The following is a 21,506-nucleotide window of genomic DNA, read 5'->3' as shown; positions in this document are numbered from 1 at the left end:
AACACTCCAACTAGCTAACACTATGTGGAGACACCCACAGAGACCTGAAAACTAATATGTGGTTATTGTTTAAAGCTACTAACCTTTGCAGTGCTTGCTAGGTAGCAATAGATAACTGAAACATTTATATTGCCAAACTGCCCTTCAAACGTGTTATGGATTGAATTGTGTCCCTCAAAGTTCCTATGTTAATGTCTTAACCCCTCAGGTCCTCAAATGTGATCTTACTTGAAGATAGCATCTTTATAGAAGTCATCAAATTAAAATGAGGTTATAAGGTTGGGCCCATAATCCAACAAGTGGTGTCTCTATAAGAAGGGGACATAGATACGCATGGATGTGAAGAGACACAGGGAGGACTATCCACAAACCAAGGAAGGAGGCCTGGAATAGATCCTTTCCTCACAGCCCTCACAAAGAATCGATACTGCCCACACTTTGAATTTGGATTTCAAGCCTCTGGAAGTGTAAGTCAATGAATTTCTATTGTTTAAGCTTCTTAGTCTGTGGTACTTTGTCAAAGCAGCCCTAACAATAAGAGCTCCATCAAATTACATTTCCACAAACATTATCTGAGAATACTCTTTTTCCAATACCATCATCAACAGCAGATACTAGTTTTGAGATAATTTCAAATCCCCCAAACATGTCTCGTTTTAATTTGTATCCTAGCCCATTCATTCACATACTGCGTCCAGTTTTATGCTGCTTGTCAATTTGCAGGATTTAAATTGGTTTTGAAAAGGTTAGTCATCTGAACATTATCACAAAATTATTCCTATATAGGGCCTTAAAATGTAAAACTTTAAAAACACACATTAAAAGTAGAGCTAGAAATTAAAAAGAAAATTCAAATACATACCTCTTTTCTGTAATGATTGGCAGCATCCAAATTATCCAAAATAATGGTGTCTCCTAACAGCATACCAAATACTAAAAAAGTTCAATAAATTTTTTAAATTATGATATCTTTGGTCATATTAAAATGTTGGCATACAAAATTTTCTTAGAATGCTGACATCAAAATTTTACCCCTCTAACAAGAAAAAAAAAAAGAGAATTAAATATTAATAAAACTAGAACTTATAAAAAAAATAAATAACGTAAATTTCCATAACCAGTAATTTGTATATCTGGATCATAAGTCTTAACATCTGTATTATAAAGTCACTATAGGAGCACCTGGGTGGCTCAGTCAGTTGAGTGTCCAACCTCAGATCAGGTCATGATCTCACAGTTTGTGAGTTAGAGCCCCACGCTCGGCTCTTTGCTGATGGTGTGGAGCCTACTACCTTGGATTCTCTATCTTCCTCTCTGCGCCTACCACCCCCCTCGCCCCCCACTCTCTCTCAAAAATAAATAAAGTTAAAAAAAAAAATTCACAATTTCCTTTACCTGTTTCACAATGTTCTACGTTGTCTGGAAATGTTAACAAATCTCGGGCAAAGACTGGATCTCCAATGGGTTTAAAATACAATTTTCCATTTCGGTAATGAGGTAGAGGTCTGAATGAAAAGAAATTAAATACTAAAGCAAATATATATTTTTAATTAAAAAACATAAATATGAAAAGCATATGTATACGTTGCTTATCATTATTGTGGTCATTTAAATCAATTCCTTATCCACAAGTGACACTCCTAAATGATTAACTATGAGAATAATATATACTATATAAGAATATCTGTTTAGTTTTATCGGTGCTATTAAAATCAATATAAACTGCTGTTGGGTTTAACAAGGAAAAAAGAAAAGCAGCCTCAAAAGTTGTCCCTAAATGAGATGACTATTTCATGTGGAGAGTGGCCCTAGCACGGATGGGGAAAGAGGCAAGGCCCAAGACAGAGACCCATGTGAGGGAGGGAGATCGAGTACTCTGGCTCCCTGTCCTTTCCACACAGGGTACAGAATGAGCAACGGCAGCCCAGAGAGAACAATGAGATTCAAGAGATGGAGGCTAACTAGACTGTCATGACCTTTCCCTTACACATGGTGCTGGTTTTCTCAAATGTTGAAAGTAGGAGCACTGCAGGGTAGGGGTGGCTCTAGGAGCTAGTTATTAACTCAATCTGAGTAAGAGGCACAATACCAGGAATGGAGAGAATAACTAGCTTCTAATGCAAACATTAGCCGCAAATACCAAATTCATACTCTCCCCTAAGTCAAATATTAACTTGGTCTTCACAGATTCTGCAGACAAAAGAAGCCCTCCTAAAGGAAAAATTATTCATACAAAAAGTATTACCCTCAATGAACACAGGAATTACTGGATTTCCTGTGTTGTTTAAAATGAGTACTGACTAGTAGCAAAGTGGGAGATTTTAAAAGCAGACAGATTTGAGTTCAAATTCTGGTTGTTTCCTCAGACCATTTTTAGATTACAAAATGAAATTAATATGTTAGTTTAATAACATTCATATATAATATTAACAGAGGTCCCATTCTCTGTCAAGTCCCTATTCCTACCCAATTGTACAACTTTGTTTATAAGTCTGAGAAAATTATTCATTAATACTCCATTATACATTTTACTTTGTTTTGTTACCATTTCCTTCTAGTCTTTTAAGCTCAAAATCAGAGTACACATAAAGTATTTTTAAATTTAGATAAAAAATGCCTAATTGGTTTGCATAGTTATTCCTTAAAAACATACTTTGAAAAGTAAATGAGGAAGTAATTAAAAAAACTAGATTTATATTAAAATAATAATACAACATTCTAACTAGTCTGTTACATTTCAACTTTGCTATTGGCAGTTCCAATGCAGACCTTCTCGACCTAAATGATGACTGCTTATCTTCACAGGACATAAACAGGACAAAAGACATGAATCTACACTCCTACTCCAAATAAAAGAGTTTTGTATTTCATCAATGATATTGACATCCTTCCTGTTACAAAAGCCAAAAACTTGCTTTGGATTTGTGTGTGCATGTGTGACTTATACACAAAGAACATTTAATTGGCAAATTAAACATGCCTGGCATATTTGATTAAATTCACTGCAATACTCATCTTAATGAAGTATACTCATTTGTAAAGAAGATAAAAATAACCTAGTTAATGTGGGTCACTGCTCAGTTTGTTTTAGGCATCTTTTACAGAAACCATTTCAATATTAAGCACTTTGATAACAGAAAAGTGATTTCAGAAAAAAATCATTACTCCCACTTTTTTCTAACCTTTTCCAATCTGGAAGAGTCTTCTTATAAATAGAATCAAGGGGCAACACCTGCTGACGACCTTGGGTTTCATCATAGATACGACGTGCAGCATCGGTGGTCAGGGTGACAACACAGTCCATGTCACTCGCCAGATGCCAAGAAATAACCATTGCGGCTCTGTCATCTTCAATTTGTGCCAGGTGTGCAATCTACAACCCATTTTTAAAAATCAGGTAAAAAACTTTTAAATATATAAAAATTTGATATTAAGTATTTTAAAAACTCACATCTAAACAGCAAAAACTTTTCTGAAATACTCACATGAAAATTCTCAAACTATAAAAGCTTACTGGCTTAAATAGTTAACGGTCTATTCTGCTATTAAATTTTGGAAAAACTGTTTCACAGAGTAAACTCCTGTAAACTTTGCAAATGAGCAAGGAAAAAATACTTAGAATGTTATTAGCTAATTAATGATATATATGATACCTTCACTACTGGGATAGATCTTAAATGATAAAATAACCATAAAATAATATACACATATGAAGGATTAAGAATCAACTAAACACAAATATAGTTATATATCACATACCCTTCTAAGTAGACACCTCACTCCAATATACAGTATTTCTTTCAGAAAACAAATCTAAATGTCACAAATAAGAATCGTTTCTTCTGCTTGTAAGAACACACTGGAACTTAGAATAAACTTACTTTCTTATTTACAAATACTTCAGTATTTGTACATTCTTCTTTTTTAACTTTTTTTTAAATGTTTTTATTTATTTTTGAAGGAGAGAGAGACAGAGCATGAACGGGGGTAGAGCAGAGAGAGAGAGGGAGACACAGAATTCGAAGCAGGCTCCAGGCTCTAAGCTGTCAGCACAAAGACCGATGTGGGGCTCGAACCCATAAACTGTGAGATCATTACCTGAGCCAAGCCGGACGCTCAACTGACTGAGCCACCCAGGCGCCCCTAGTTACAAACATTCTTGCTCAAAGTCCAACAAGATTGAAATTTTGAGGCCAGTTTCAAAACCTCATTCACTGCATCGTTATGGTAGCATCTATCCTTTACTCCTACCTGACCAGGTTGCAAAAACATGCCCTAGCAATGAAAATGTCCTGTCATTGTTAGAAACATCACAATGTCTACTCTTGTATTCCAATCCTCTAAGTTAGTGGAATAAAGGTAAGAGAGATATGCAAAGAAACTAGTACATGTAAATGAAGATTTAAAAAAATGTTCTAACAAACAAAGGAAGGATTAGAAGAGGCAAATCAAAGTAAGTGACCTCATTCTACTTGTGACCACATGTGTGAGGACAGGTGCCCATTCTGTGGTTGTTCTACAAGTACCCTGATCTTATAATTGGGTTATTTCTTAATAAAGATATAATTGGAAGTTCTCACTAGGCTCCTTAACAATACACTTTCTTCTTAAACTTTCAGGTGATGTGAAGTATATATAGGATTTTCTTTTCCAAAAACACAATCCTGTAGAAAACACGAACCATTTTTACTTGTGTACCATATACAGTGTTCTGTTCATTCAAGCTTTAACTATTTTTCAGCTCTTTTAAGCCCACCCTAGCCATTTTTCATGGATGTCATGACTTCTTTCTCAGGAATGGGAGATGAAAGGCACTTAAAAGAAAGACATACAGACGGGATTTCAAGGTATTTGGAATTCAGGAGAGGAAGACTAAAACATCCAAGTTAACTAAGGTATTCACAATTACAAAAATAAACACATTATAAAGTCTAGGTGAAAAATCTCTTGTCCCTTACTATATTCCATAATTATTAATTCTAGTTTAGAATTATACCAGAATAAATACAAGAATTTTTTTTTTTCCTAGAGGAATCAAGGAAGATTAAGCATGATATGGAGGGAGTAGAAATTTTTCTCTTGATGGTTAGGAGAGGACTTGTATTCTGAGAAGCCAAAGAAGAAATTATGTAAAATGAGATTTCAAAGGTTCTCCCAGATTTTTAAGATCTGTGATGAGAAATATTTGAACGGAAGACTAAAATATATTTATTCTGTTGAAATTTATTTTATGCTTTGGTAAAAATCTTACCTACTGAGCAAGAATTTTGTATCAAATAACCACTGAATGTGTGGACTGTTAGCCGAACATTTAGACTAAGCTTAAACTGTAGGACTGCTTCTTCTACAAAGACTACCTCTTTCTATAAATTCTTTAAATGGGTTCTGAGGAATAACAACTTTAAAAAATATAAATCAGAATCTTGTTTTCTAATTTACGAATTTATAACTTAGTTTTTCAATTTTCATATTTTGGATTTAAGTAATAATGCAACACATTAATTGCAGTGCTACCATTACTGGTTTAGGTAGTACACACAGCTACACACTTTGAGAGTAACCATCACCCCTTCTTTTCACTGTGTAGTTGGCCTGTGGTGCTAGGAAACTGTTTATAAAGAAACTACAATGGGCTTTGGCGTCAGAAAAACCTTGGTTTACGTCTAAGTTCTGCCTCTTACTAACTATATATTGACAATTAAATTCCTGAACTTCAATATCCTCATGCAAAACCTAGAAATACTATAAAAAACTCATATAGTGGTTGTAATAGTAGTATGATGCACATAGGCATAAAGAACACTGATTAACATCCAGACTTTGGAGACAGACTCTGCCTGGATTTGAGCCCATGCTCTGCCGCTTACCCACACGTAATGTAACCTTGAGCAAGTTTTTTTTTTTTTTTTTTTTTTTAATTTTTTTTTCAACGTTTTTATTTATTTTTGGGACAGAGAGAGACAGAGCATGAACGGGGGAGGGGCAGAGAGAGAGGGAGACACAGAATCGAAACAGGCTCCAGGCTCCGAGCCATCCGCCCAGAGCCTGACGCAGGGCTCGAACTCACGGACCGCGAGATCGTGACCTGGCTGAAGTCGGACGCTTAACCGACTGCGCCACCCAGGCGCCCCGAGCAAGTTTTTTTTTAATCTCTCTACCTCAGTTTCAGTTTCCTCAATTTTATTTATTTATTTATTTATTAACGTTTATTTATTTTTGAGAGACAGAAAAAGACAGAGCTTGAATGGGGGAGGAGCAGAGAAGAGAGGGAGACACAGAATCTGAAGTAGGTTCCAGGCTCTGAGCTATTAGCACAGAGCCTGATGTGGAGCTCAAACCCACGAACTGCAAGGTCATGACCCAAGCCGAAGTAGGACGCCTAACCAACTGAGCCCACTCAGGTGCCCCTCAGTTTCCTCACTTTTTTTTAAAAAAATTTTTTTTCAACGTTTATTTGTTTTTGGGACAGAGAGAGACAGAGCATGAACGGGGGAGCAGTTTCCTCACTTTTAAAACAGAGATAAAAGCAGAAAGGAGAGATGCATATGAAATGGAAAAGTTCAACAAGTAAAACACAAATACGTAATAACACCACAAACCTTAACATCATTAAAAACTAAAGGTGTTGGGGACATCTACAAGAAAAACTTTCTATAAAACAGAATGTTCAGGATTGAATAATCAAAAGATAAAAATGAAAATACAATTCATTTGACAAAAGGAAAAACCAAAGAGGCAAAGAATTAAAGAAGGATGGAACTCTTTTGGCAGCAATTATGTATGAAGTTTTCTGCTATAGTTTTTTAAACTCTAGGAGCACCCCAGAATTCACTAACATTATTAGACTGAGAGAAATTCTTACCTTTTTCTTTTGTTGTCTCACTGAGGTTTGAGTCACATGAAAAGGTCTTGGCTACCTATAAAGTCATCTGACATGAAAGCGTCTCTAAGCAGGTAACAAGCCTCGGACTGAGACATACTAATTTCTGCCACAGCCCTCAAAAGTAAGAATTATGGAATTCCACAATTAGGAATTATGCCAGTTTTGAATTCCACCAAATCACTATTATGGTAATGAGAACAAGTAATTTATGGGAACACATTAAAAAGCACAAAAAAACCTGACACTTTTTATTATGATGTTACTTTAAAACACATTTTAAACATAATAAAATGTACTGCCTCTTAAAAGGCTTAAACACAAACCTTTCCCAAAACATCTCCAGTGGCTTTAGTATAGTTTGGAAGAGTACATGATCTTCTAGGTTTTTTCCTCAGTTCTTCCTGTTCTGATAGTTTTCTTTTCAAAAGTGCTTCAATGTGCGGCATCTATAATTTGTAAAGAAAAATTAACTATAAGACCAATTACTCCCGTACCAGACATCCCAGAATGACAGCAGAAAAAAATCAACAATCTGGACAACTCAAGAACATAAAGTCATTAAACAGGCATTACTTTAAAAGAATGTGGCTCAATCCCAGACTTTAGCCTCTACTACAAAGCTGTAATCATCAAGACAGCATGGTGTTGGCACAAAAACAGACACATAGACCAATGGAATAGAATAGAAACCCCAGAACTAGACCCACAAACATATGGCCAACTAATCTTTGACAAAGCAGGAAAGAATATCCAATGGAAAAAAGACAGTCTCTTTAACAAATGGTGCTGGGAGAACTGGACAGCAACATGCAGAAGATTGAAACTAGACCACTTTCTCACACCATTCACAAAAATAAACTCAAAATGGATAAAGGACCTCAATGTGAGACAGGAAACCATCAAAACCCTAGAGGAGAAAGCAGGAAAAGACCTCTCTGACCTCAGCCGTAGCAATTTCTTACTTGACACATCCCCAAAGGCAAGGGAATTAAAAGCAAAAATGAACTACTGGGACCTTATGAAGATAAAAAGCTTCTGCACAGCAAAGGAAACAACCAACAAAACTAAAAGGCAACCAACGGAATGGGAAAAGATATTTGCAAATGACATATCAGACAAGGGGCTAGTATCCAAAATCTATAAAGAGCTCACCAAACTCCACACCCGAAAAACAAATAACCCAGTGAAGAAATGGGCAAAAAACATGAATAGACACTTCTCTAAAGAAGACATCCGGATGGCCAACAGGCATATGAACAGATGCTCAACGTTGCTCCTCATCAGGGAAATACAAATCAAAACCACACTCAGATATCACCTCATGCCAGTCAGAGTGGCCAAAATGAACAAATCAGGAGACTATAGATGCTGGAGAGGACGTGGAGAAACGGGAACCCTCATGCACTGTTGGTGGGAATGCAAATTGGTGCAGCCGCTCTGGAAAACAGTGTGGAGGTTCCTCAAAAAATTAAAAATAGACCTATCCTATGACCCAGCAATAGCACTGCTAGGAATCTACCCAAGGGATACAGGAGTACTGATGCCTAGGGGCACTTGTACCCCAATGTTCATAGCAGCACTCTCAACAATAGCCAAATTATGGAAAGAGCCTAAATGTCCATCAACTGATGAATGGATAAAGAAATTGTGGTTTATATACACAATGGAGTACTACGTGGCAATGAGAAAGAATGAAATACGGCCCTTTGTGGCAACGTGGATGGAACTGGAGAGTGTGATGCTAAGTGAAATAAGCCATACAGAGAAAGACAGATACCATATGTTTTCACTCTTATGTGGGTCCTGAGAAACTTAACAGAAACCCATGGGGGAGAGGAAGGAAAAAAAAAAAAGAGGTTAGAGTGGAAGAGAGCCAAAGCATAAGAGACTCTTAAAAACTGAGAACAAACTGAGGGTTGATGGGGGGTGGGAGGGAGGGGAGGGTGGGTGATGGGTACTGAGGAGGGCACCTTTTGGGATGAGCACTGGGTGTTGTATGGAAACCAATATGACAATAAACTTCATATATTGAAAAAAAAAAAAAGAATGTGGCTACAGAAATGTAAAGCTTCCACTTCACTGACTTTTTTATCTTAGTTAAGAAATATATAACCTACAATAGGATTTCTCTTTTGTTACACACAAAGAAACAGAAGTTTAAAAAAAAACCCTATTGTCATGTTCTCTCATTTTCTTTGCCACCACATATACTGGTTATAACTTATGCAGCCCCTTCAATGCAGTTCTCAAATTGGTGGATTATTAATTTCACTTATTGGGGTCATTACATTAGAAATACAAGTTGCAATTTCTTTGAAAAAAGCACTCTATCATTTTGTTAGTCCTTTTAATGGTTAGTAAGTGATTAGGCTGCAATCCACATGTCTTGGTACCCCTGCAACAAGAGTGCCTACAACATTCTAAATAAAAATGGATGGCAAAAAAAAAAAAAAAATTACAGACTAGAATTAAAAAAATTTTTTTTACATATACTTGGAAACTGTACCTGCTGTGTTGTAGGAATGTCAATATTATGTGTTTTTAGTTCAGTTTGCAACTGAGCCTCTTTTAATTTTGCTTCTTCAACTCGGCCTAAAATTAAAAACAAACAAACCTGTATCAATTTGTAATAACCCCCAAAAGACAGTTTTTGAAAAATATTTTCAATCTCTTGTTTTTTTTCCTTTTTGATTGATGCTAAAGTAAAATATATAGTAACTATTTTAGAAATTCAAAATGAAACGAAGTCTAAAATTAAGACTTGGATCTAATACACAAAAATAAAAAACAAATTCAATAGGGTTATGGAAGATATTATATACTACACAAAAATAAAAAATACACAAAATAAAAAACAAATTCAATACGGTTAAGGAAGATATTATATACTAATACTGCAAACTCCAAGTAATCTTAGATAAATCAATTAAATGATTTATCTAAGATTACTTGGAGTTTGCAGTATTAGTATATAATATCTTCCTTAACCGTATTGAATTCTAATCCACATGACTATACATAACTTATACATAATTGCCTAAAGGTTGTGACAAGAACCAAATAAGACTTTATAAAAATAATTTTTACTGCTACTACTGACGTATTATCATCATCCTATTTAGCTCTAAATATCATTCATCTTAGATATACAAAAGTGTGTACTCTGAGGCAGGCAGAACAAATTTGTTGGTTAATGGTTCAACATTTTAATTATGTAATTAACACAAAGCCAAAAGCCATAGTGAAAAAATAAGACAAATGGAAAAACATAAATGATTCAGCAAATGCCTTATCTTAACAATATTCAAAATTTATTAAAAATTGCAGCAAACGTTGTGTGCACTGACTTATATGTAACTTATGTATTTCTATACAAGTGTGTGCTGCCCTGTACACCTCCATGGTGTGACATACTTCAGATATTTTAATTAAAATACAAGATTCAATACATGACTCAAACTAAAAATTAAAACACCTATCACTTCCGCAGTAATAATGTCTTTCAATATCTTTTGCCAGAACCTGAAGCTGGATATAAACATCATTATCATGTCAAAAGCCTTAAACTTATACAGATTTCTAATAAAAAAAAAAATTTCAAATTTTTATAGGTAAGCAGAATATAAATTTATTTAAAATGATGGAATACATCATCCTAAGACCAAATAACTAATAAGGTATTATTGCCTTACTTACACCATTGTTGCAGTGTTCTGCAGTTTACTTGTAGTTCAGGAAAGCAAACAATTTTTGTTTCTCATGGTCTCAACTTTCTGCCTTACATTCCCCCAAACCAATTTTTTTTTTATTACCTTTGAATACAAAATGACTTACACTTCATTTCATCAAGAAGCTGTTTGCTGGCTTCAAATAAACTTCTGTACATTATAATATTCTTAGATACCTGGTCCTTTTCTTTTGTAAGTGCTGCCATTTGTTGCTGCTTCTTAACATCTAAGAAAAACATTCAGATGATTTACTTCAAACAACCCTAAAATTGTGACTTTTCCAAAATATGTCATAATTAGAGAACTAAAAAGCACCAGGTTAATGGAAAGCAAAACAAGGTTATGTGAAGAACCACAAGAATAAGAAAAATCCTCTATTTTCCTAAAATCTTACCATTGTAAAACATAAAGGGTAGGATATATGGTTCTAATGTTCTTGATAGAGCAGGTAGCTGAGGCTCAAATATAATAAAATATTCAGTACTATCCCTTCCAGGACTACTTTCTGCCAGCACTAGATTCTGTAAAAAGAAAAAAAAAAAAAAAAAAAGTAAGGAAAAACAAGATTTAAGAATGTATTTGTCAACGTATAAATGTTATGTATCTCACTGTCTTCTATTTCCAAGTGGTAAACGTTCAAGGCAAAAGGCATTGACTGATCCTTAAGATCCATTAAACATTCACTAAAACATCAGCACCACCCAAGACATAAAACTTTTTACCTTTTGGTACTGGTTTGAAAGTCAAATGATCTTATCAATAAATACATTATACAAAAATTATATATAATAGATAATTATAAGAAAAAGTATCTTTTCTTTCAGAACGCAAGTATCAACGGCCACTTACTGTCTTGACCTGCAAAGTCTTCTTGATGCCAACCTTTAAGAAGTTGAAGCAGTGTGAAACAGTTGATGGCATGAAAGTTATAAAAACAATCACAAAGACATGCCCAAAGCCCAATGCTGAGTTTAAGTTACAGCTGTTACCATGGAAGTAGACCCACTAGTCCCAGGTGACCAAACAAAAGATCCTAAAAAGCTTGAAAGATTTGTTTTCTTTTTAATTATATTTTCATTAATGCACACACAAAAACACTTCTGATATATTTTAGCTTAAGACCATAGCACATAACAATACTATAAATTATAGTTACCTCCTAAATTATTTATTACATTCTTATAAGAAACAAGGATACTAGCTGTTTCACTAGTAGTTTTACACTACTAGTACAATTCACTGATAGAGAAGTAGAATTTTTAAAAGTTTACATTGGTAAAAATAGTGTAGAAAAATCCATGAAATAAAATTACAAATAAACTACAGATAACAATTTTCTTTCCAAGGAATACAGAATACAAGCCTACCATTAAACCAAGGCGCAATCACACATAGTTTCTGAAAATTGTTTTCAATGTATTTACATGAATAGTCGCACAAAAATAAAATACAAGTCACATTTTAAAAACATATAAACTGAACTTCATAGTTCAGCAGTTGGCTTTTAGCAAGGAGTCTGACTTGTTGATCAATGCAAGTGAATGTCTAGATAGCACTTCGTAAAATTTATGGAATAGTATAGGTATACTACACTATATTCTCTCATCAGGTGAACAATTAATTTGCTTACAAATTTTAAACTAGTATTTATAAATACAGCAAAGAAAATATCTTTCAGTATTTCTATGTATGTTCTCTAGAATAATGAGAAACAGAACTCATTAAAAACACTATTTTAATAGGTACTATCAAATTTCCCTTCAAAAAGCCCATCAATTTATCCTCTCATCATTAGAGTGTAAAAATACCTAGTTTCCCTGAGGCTGGCCAATACTTAATTATCAAGTTTCCCCCCTCCACCCAATGAAATGGGTTAAAAAGAACCAGTCATTATTGGTTAGCATGTCTCTGACTGGTGTTAAGGTTATGCTTCTTGTTTATTGGCCCTTTATATTTTCTCTTCCATTAACTGCCTGCTCATATTCTTCAGTGATTTATTTTTCTACTAGACTGTCTTTTTTCTTATTGATTTGCAGGAAGTTCTTAAGGAGATTTAGAAATATGTTTAATATACCTAACCCAATACTGGTGTGAGTGCACTGCAGTATTTCTACACAATTTAATTAAAAACATTTTTATCGTACAGTCATATAATGAATCTCTACATGCCCACCCTTCAGGGTCAATAATTATCAATATGTTGCCACTATTCTTTTAATTCTGTTCAAGAAAAGATTATGGTACATAAAGTTTTAACTTTTTATGTAGTTAAATATAAAATCTTTTCTTTTATGTATTACTACGGAGCCCCTTCCTGGAGCACCTGGGTGGTCAGTCAGTTATGCATTCAACTTCAGCTCAGGTTGTGACCTCACAGTTCGTGAGTTTGAGCACCGCATCGGGTTCTCTACCGTCAGCTTGGAGCCTGGAGCTCTGTCTCCTGCTCTCAAAAGTAAATAAACATAAAAAAAAAAAAGAGAGAGAGAAGGCCCTTCCTATTTCAAAGTTTTATGGTTTGTAACCTCTGATGTACAGCTTAGCAAGAGAAAAGGATACAAAGAATAATGGAAATGAAGAGAACTGAAGAGTCCATTAGTGGATCCAAGCATAAATGGGAATCTGGAATATGGGGAACGAACAAATCCATAGTGGAATAAAAGTTAGAAATCTTTTTCAGAAATTTCTAGGAGCACCTAGGTGGCTCAGTCAGTTAAGCGTCCAACTCTTGATTTTGGCTCAGGTCATGATCTTATAGTTTGTGTGTTTGAGCCCTGCGTTAGGCTCTGCACTGATAGTGTGGAGCCTACTTGGGATTCTCTCTACTGCCCCTCCCCCTGCTGTGCTCTGTCTCTCTCTCTCTCTAAATAAATAAACTTAAAAAATTTTCTTAATGTTTACTTTTAGGAGAGAGGGAGAGAGAGAGAGAGAGACAGAGAGAGAGACAGAAACAGAGACAGAGTGTGAGTGGGGGAGGGGCAAAGAGAGAGGGAGACACAGAATCTGAAGCAGGCTCCAGGCTCCGAGCTGTCAGTACAGAGCCCGATGCAGGGCTTGAAACCATGAACTGTGAGATCATGACCTGAGCCTAAGTCGGACACTTAACCCAGGCGCCCAAAAATAAGCTTAAAAAAAAGAAAGTCTTAAAAAAAAAAAAGAAACTTCTAGATCATACCTCAAGATCATAAAAGCCATATATGAATGACCCAATGCAAATATCCTCAATGGGGAAAAACTAAGAGCTTTATCCCTAAGGTCAGCAACAAGACAGGGATGTCCACTCTCACCACTGTTATTCAACATAGTATTGGAAGTCTTAGCCTCTGCAATTAGACAACACAAAGAAATAAAAGGCATCCAAATCAGCCAGTAGGAGGTCAAACTTTTGCTCTTTACAGATGACGTGATCTACATGGAAAACCCAAACATTCCACCAAAAAACTGCTAGAACTGATTTATGAATTCAGCAAAGTTTTAGGATAGAAAATCAATGCACAGAAATCGGCTGCATTCCTATACACAATAGTGAAGCAACAGAAAGAGAAATCAAGAAATAGATCCCATTTACAATCGCCAAAAACCATAAAATACCCAGGAATAAATCTAACTTAAAGAGGTGAAAAATCTATACGCTGAAAACTATACAAAGCTTATGAAAGAAATTGAAGAAGACACAAAAAAATGGAAAAAGATTCCACGCTCCTGGATAGGAACAACAAATATTGTTAAAAATGTCAATACTACCCAAAGCAATCTACATATTCAATGCAATCCCTATTAAATAACACCAGCATTCTTCACAGAGCTAGAACAAATAATCCTAAAATCTGTATGGAACCAGAAAAGACCCCGAATAGCCAAAGCAATCTTGAAAAAGAAAACCAAAGCAGGAGGCATCACAATCCCAGACTTTATTCAAGTTATACTGCAAAGCTGTAATCATCAAGACAGTATGGTACTGGCATAAGAACACACACTCAGATCAGTGCAACAGAATAAAGAACTCAGAAATGGACCCATAAATGTATGGCCAACTAATCTTTGACAAAGCAGGAAAGAATGTCCAATGGAATAAAGACAGTCTCTTCAACAAGTAGTGCTGGGAAAACTGGACAGCGACATGCAAAAGAATGAACCTAGACCACTTTCTTACACCGTACACAAAAATAAACTCAAAATGGATAAAAGACCTAAATGTAAGACAAAGAGCCATCAAAATCCTCGAGGAGAAAGCAGGCAAAAACCTCTTTGATCTTGGCCGCAGCAACTTCTTACTCAACACGTCTCTGGAGGCAAGGGAAACAAAAGCAAAAATGAACTACTGGGACCTCATCAAAATAAAAAGCTTCTGCACAGCAAAGCAAACAATCAGCAAAACTAAAAGGCAACCGACAGAAAGGGAGAAGATATTTGCAAACAACGTATCAGACAAAGGGTTAGTATCCAAAATCTATAAAGAACTTATCAAACTCAACACCAAGAAAATAAATAATCCAGTGAAGAAATGGGCAAAAGACATAAATAGACACTTCTCCAAACAAGTCATCCACATGGCCAACTGACACACGAAAAAATGCTCAACATCATTCATCATCAGGGAAATACAAATCAAAGCCACAATGAGATACCACCCTACACCTGTCAGAATGGCTAACATTAACAACTCAGGCAACAATAGATGTTGGTGAGGGTGCAAAAAAAAGAGAATCTCTTTTGCATTGCTGGTGGGAATGCAAGCTGGTGCAGCCACTCTGGAAAACAGTATGGGGGTTCCTCAAAAAATTAAAAATAGAACTACCCTATGACCCAGCAATTGCACTACTAGGTATTTATCCAAGGGATACAGGTGTGCTGTTTCAAAGGGACACATGCACCCCCATGTTTATAGCACCACTATCAACAATAGCCAAAGTATGGAAAGAGCCCAAATGTCCATCGATGGATGAATGGATAAAAAAGATGTGGTGTGTGTGTGTGTGTATATATATATATATATATGTGGTGTGTGTATATATATACACACACACATACACACAATGGAGTATTACTCGGCAATCCAAAAGAATGAAATCTTGCCATTTGCAACTACGTGGATGGAACTGGAGGGTAATATGCTAAGTGAAACTAGTCAGCCAGAGAAAGACAAATATCATATGACTTCACTCATATGAGGACTTTAAGAGATGAGACAGATGAACATAGGGAAGGGAAACAAAAATAATATAAAAACAGGGAGGGGGGCCAAACATAAGAGACTCTTAAATATGGAGAACAGAGGGTTACTGGAGAGGGTGTGGAAGGGTGGATGGGCTAAATGGGTAAGGGGCACTAAGGAATCTACTCCTGAAATCATTGTTGCACTATGTGCTAACTCATTTGGATGTAAATTAAAATAAATAAATAAATAAATAAATAAATAAATAAATAAGTAAGAAATGTCTAGATGACATAAGCAATAAAGAGAATTAGAAAACAACTTGAACAATAGGCTTAGATTATAACCTGAATTAAACAATACACATTCTTTTCAATCAAATGTGGAACATTTAATTATAATTAACCATTATATTATTGTTATATTAACAAATAACTAGTCTTGTTCTGAGCCAGTATTTCCTAAATGTCCATATTGACGAGAACTACCTGCTTGTTACATCAGATTCCAGAGCCCCTATCTTAGACCTAATAAATCAACAGCTGGGCCAGAAGCCAAGAAGGACTTGAGAGTTTTCTGCTTATTCAGTGGGATATTAGGAACCTCTAGTGGAAAGTCATATGAATGACATGAAGCTTAGATTCTATATATGCAGCTGCAAGGGAATAGCTTAAGTCACCATCTTAACCTCATAAATGTGTACAGCCAGAGTAGCAACTTCAAATGCCTACAAGGGGAGGGGAGGTCAAGGAAACAAGACAAAGGTAAGTGGGCTAGGTGTATTCTTCCAACACAAACCTACTTTGCACATTCAAAATGTTTTCTTTGTCTTTCAACATGTGGCTTTCATTACCTAATTTTTGTTAGGGTACAAGAAAATTTCACTTTTACTCTCTACTATAACACAAATAAAAGAACAAGTGTGAATATAAGTAACAAATGACAACTGCCCTCAATGTCAAGAGATAAAAAAAAGTGGCATGAATACAAGGGACTGGAAAATCCTTCTGCCCTAAGAGAATCGTAGTCCAGTATTGCCAGATCTTTAGAATCCTCCAAATACATCAGAGATGCAGATCATTATGTAAAACCTCCAGAACTTCAAATACTGGAAACTAATTAAGATGGAAATGCTGTAATGGTCTGTCACCGACAGACTAACCAATACATTTACTGCAGGCCAGGTGCAAGCAGGCAGGCTCCCCAATTTTAAGCCTAATGTTATTAAAACAATGTAGTATTGGCACTGGATTAGATAAAAAGATGAACACTGGCAACAATAAAAAAAATACCAGAAAGATGGGGTGCCTGGGTGGGTCAGTCGACTGAGCATCCAACTCTTGATTTCAGCTCAGGTCATAATCCCAGGGATGTGGAATCAAGCCCTGCATATTGGGCTCCACACTGAGCATGGAGCCTACTTAAGATTGTCTCTACCTCTGCCCCTCCATGCTGTGTGCATGCGCATCCTCTTTCTCTCTCTCAAAAACAGATATAGGGGCACCTGGGTGGCTCAGTCAGTTAGCGTCTAAATCTTGATTTAGGCTCAGGTCATGATCTCATGTGGGATCCAGCCCTCCTGCATCAGGCTCTGTACTGACACTGCAGAGGCTGCTTGAGATTCTTTCTCCCTCTCTTTCTGCCCCACCCTGCCGCTTGCTCTTTCTCTCTCAAAATAAACAAACATTAAAAAATAAATAAATATAAGAAAGGTGACATTTCAGATTTACAGGTACAGGAAGAATTATTCAATAAATGATACCAAGAAATTTAATGAATTTGAAAAATGTTAAAAATAATCAAAAGATTAATGGCATAAGAGTACTAGGGCAGGAATTGTGGACATAATCCTTTCTGTACTCCAGTATAAACAAAGCTAAACTCTAAAAAACAAAATCAGGAAACAATCCTTATATACAAAAGAACATGATTATCTGTAATATAAAATTATGAAAATGATGAATATTCCAAAAGACAAAGCATCAAGGGACAATCCTAAAAAGATCAAGAACAAGAAAAATATTCATCCTCACTAATAACAATATTTTTTTAAATATAGGAAACTTGGGTTAGAGTTCCAAAAATCATTCATATTTAGGGCTGGTAATATTATGAAGGTAAATACACATTATTTCTGGTGGGAATGTAAACTAAACAGCAATTGGCAATATCTACCTACCAAAAGGCTTAAAATTCTGCCTCCAATTCTACTTCTAGCAATTTCTAAAACAAATAATCAGACATGCAAAAGGATGTACACAGAAGAAACCTGATGAAAGCATTGTTGATAACAAGCTTTGGAAAGCAACTAAATTTCCACTTAGGACTGATTAAATTATGATCATAATACAATGATGTAAGTTTACACATACTGATAAAATATGCCATGGATGTGTTAAATAAAATTTTTATAAAAGCACAGTTTTATATTAATGAAATTTTATACCCTACTCACATATATAAATAATATACACATGGGGTATCTGTGCAGTGTTTGTGTATATACAGAAAGTCTGTAAGGTAAGTCTCACTAAATTGCTAATCAACATTATCTCTGAAGGGTGATAAAATAGTGATTGTTTTTGAAGTTTCTGCACTGTGTATTTTTTATACAAGTAAAAGTATTTCCATTATGAAAAATAAAAGTAACAAAGATAAGCTTTTTATAAAATTTTTTCTAGATATGTATACATTTTTTAAATATTTATTTTGAGAGAAAGAGAGCACAAGCAGGGGAGGGACAGAGATAGAGAATCCCAAGCAGACTCCATGCTGTCAGCCCAGAGTCCAACTTGGGTTCCATCTCAGCAATCGTGAGATCATGACCTGAGCCAAAATCAAGATTCAGATGCTTAACTGACTGAGCCCCTCAGGTGCCTTGATATATGTATATATTTTACCTGGGCTATATTATATTCTATTTCTATCCACAGAATGGTAACTTTTCAATGAAACACGAATATATTATCACCAAAGCTAAAAATCACTACAATCAGAGAAAAGAGTCATCCATAGGGAAAAAGAGGTTCTTGCTTATAGTAAGAATGATCCTGGGTCCAATGTGTAATAGCTTACAGCAAAATCACAAAGTATTTCCACTGACGTTTCAATTTAATGCTATACTTAGAACATCTTCATAGTTATATACACAAAAGAACGGGTATTTAACTCTGTGGTTTATAATATTAAATACAGAAATATTATCTACCAGAAGACATAAAAATTACCGTGATTTCAGCTGAGCCTTTCACAAAGGGAAATTCCAGCGTTCTAACTTTCCCAATAAAGAGTGGTGTATCTGTATCTTCCTCATTAGAACCTTTAATTGTAGCTACTACAGTGCCAACCAAATCAATTCCAGTTTGATTATTGTAGTCATCCTTCAAGTAAACAAAAAATAAATTAGAAGAACTGGTAAGGAGATTAAATCCAGAAAAGGAAATGAATGTATCAGAAATACAATATAAACTCTAAATATCTAATTATCATCATCCTTCTTACTCCAAACACAGAATTCAGTTCTCGGATTAAGAGCTCCACAGGCAGAAAATAATCTGAGAAACTGTAAAAGAACCAGAGGCTTCCATCTAATATAATGATTTATAACTTTCTATATTAAAAGGACTCCCAATTTAAAAATTTCACCTTGTCTTTTACTTTTATTCATCTATTGATCTAGGAAGAGAAGAATGATTCACCCGTCTAAAACAGCAAAAAACTTTCTGAAAGGAGTTAAGTATCCCACCAGCAAAATTTTCCATAAAGGTGAAGTCGGCTAGTGTGTTTTACGTATTTTTGTTAATATTCTCAGCAGCTCTATTGCTGCTTACTCTCTCGGTAATAAGAAGCTTTAAAGAGCTCATTGTGATAAATCATCAGAGCAGATCTCTCAAAAATAATTATTTCCTTCTGTCCCAATAGTGAAATGGACACTGAGGAATCAATTTACTTCACACATATTCATAATACATACATGAAAGAAAGGTATGTATTAGGAAAGGTAGGCAAATTCCTGCATTTTTGAGTCAGTCCTACTTAGTATATCTGGATATATTTTATGTATAATGTTACACATTCTCTGTATTCAAATACAAAGGTGTTTATAAACATTTCATTCACCCACACAAATTTTCCATATTATCTTAAACTGAATAATTAAGGTCTAACTCTATAAATAACTATTCTGTACACTAAAACTAGAAATAATTTTTCTTATTCTTTGCAATTTTGGAAGTAAATAAACATTACCGTAATAATAAGATGTAAATCTTTGGCCAAGGTCCTACTGGCAACTGAACGAACATTTGAAACAGCTGGTGTAGCTGGCTGGATTTTAGGAACTAACTTCACAGGTTCATTAGGTAGAACATCAACTATAATCTTACAAAACAAAAGCAGCATTGTGATGAATAATATATTGATGGTTTAGTATTTAAGAGTAAGACAAGAAATAATGCTAGCATATACTAAATAAAATGAAATGTTACCTTCTAAAATAGATTTTCTTAATCTCCTAAACTTGGAATCAACTTACTTTTTATATTCAGAAAAGATAAATTCAGAGATAAATTTTTGCATGTTAACAGTCATCTAGGAACAAATTTAGAGGGATTTAAAAATACAGACAATTTTGGGGGCACCTGGGTGGCTCAGTCAGTTAAGCGTCTGATTCTAGATTTCGGTTCAGGTCATGATCTCAGGGTTTCATGAATTTAAACCCTGCATGGGGTCTGTGCTGACAGCGTGGAGCCTGCTTGAGATTCTCCCTCTTTCTCTGCTCCTCCCTCACTCAACTCTCTCACAATAAATAAATAAACTTAAAAAAAAACAGATTTTTAAAAATTTAGTACACTAAGATATTGAATGGAGATGATGTATATCAAAATTACTTTAAATTTCATTATTCAGAATTACTAGTATCTAAAATGTTATTAACTGAAAAATTTTCATGTATGGTTGATAGAAGTAACCTTATCATGATATACACTAAAATGCCTACTGGAGTCTTTGAAATAAAGAGAAATGGAAAAAGTAATTTCTACATCAGGTCATATTATTGAACATAATTTAAATATATTCTTTTCTAATAGTCCTGAAAATTGCACTATTTATACTTTGCATCCAATAATTAATTCACTTTTATTTTTTTTTTTTTTTTTTTTTTTTAAATTTTTAACGTTTATTTATTTTTGAGACAGAGAGAGACAGAGCATGAACGGGGGAGGGTCAGAGAGAGGGAGACACAGAATATGAAACAGGCTCCAGGCTCCGAGCGGTCAGCACAGAGCCCGACGCGGGGCTCGAACTCACGGACCGCGAGATCGTGACCTGAGCCGAAGTCGGCCGCTCAACCGACTGAGCCACCCAGGCGCCCCATTTCACTTTTAAAACAAAACCTTTTCATTCCTACACTAGGCAAGAAAATGTAAAGCTAACTATAGTATATAAAAAGAGTAAGCAAACCTGTTCACTGTTAAGAATATTTGCTTTATCCATCATAAAACCAAACTGGATACAATAGGTCCCCACTTTGTTAGGAATTGCTTTATCCCTAAGTTAGAAAGAAAGAGAAGATCACTGACAACTTTTAATTAAAAAGAGAAGGAATTCAAAGCATCAACATATTCCGTTTCTTCCACAAAATGCATACAAAAACAATTACTATTACTAAATTCGCCTTCATTCAACAAATATTTCCCATAATATCAAGCTTTACTCCAGGTCTGTCTTACCTGGATATTCT

General features: G+C 35.1%; 1 protein-coding gene across 1 annotated transcript in view; it reads right to left on the bottom strand.

Annotated features, from left to right (window-relative positions):
• The window catches only part of SMCHD1 (structural maintenance of chromosomes flexible hinge domain containing 1), a 159,045-nt gene that overhangs the window by 26,101 nt on the left and 111,438 nt on the right, over window positions 1–21,506 (bottom strand). Inside the window, exons 35-44 of the mRNA XM_047087085.1 lie at window positions 21,227–21,314; window positions 20,012–20,143; window positions 18,991–19,143; window positions 11,006–11,132; window positions 10,718–10,837; window positions 9,390–9,475; window positions 7,207–7,329; window positions 3,183–3,373; window positions 1,396–1,505; window positions 863–933 (exon numbers count right to left, since the gene is read on the bottom strand). Coding sequence (XP_046943041.1) covers window positions 863–933; window positions 1,396–1,505; window positions 3,183–3,373; window positions 7,207–7,329; window positions 9,390–9,475; window positions 10,718–10,837; window positions 11,006–11,132; window positions 18,991–19,143; window positions 20,012–20,143; window positions 21,227–21,314 — 1,201 coding nt within the window. The remainder of the gene's footprint in view (window positions 1–862; window positions 934–1,395; window positions 1,506–3,182; window positions 3,374–7,206; window positions 7,330–9,389; window positions 9,476–10,717; window positions 10,838–11,005; window positions 11,133–18,990; window positions 19,144–20,011; window positions 20,144–21,226; window positions 21,315–21,506) is intronic.

Source organism: Lynx rufus, unplaced genomic scaffold, assembly GCF_022079265.1.
Source record: "Lynx rufus isolate CCGP_SWC_20201006 ecotype Redwood Valley unplaced genomic scaffold, mLynRuf1.p SCAF_22, whole genome shotgun sequence".
Taxonomy (NCBI): Eukaryota; Metazoa; Chordata; class Mammalia; order Carnivora; family Felidae; genus Lynx; species Lynx rufus.
The sequence above is the reverse complement of the archived record's forward strand: the minus strand, read 5'-3'. Positions and strand labels throughout refer to the sequence as shown.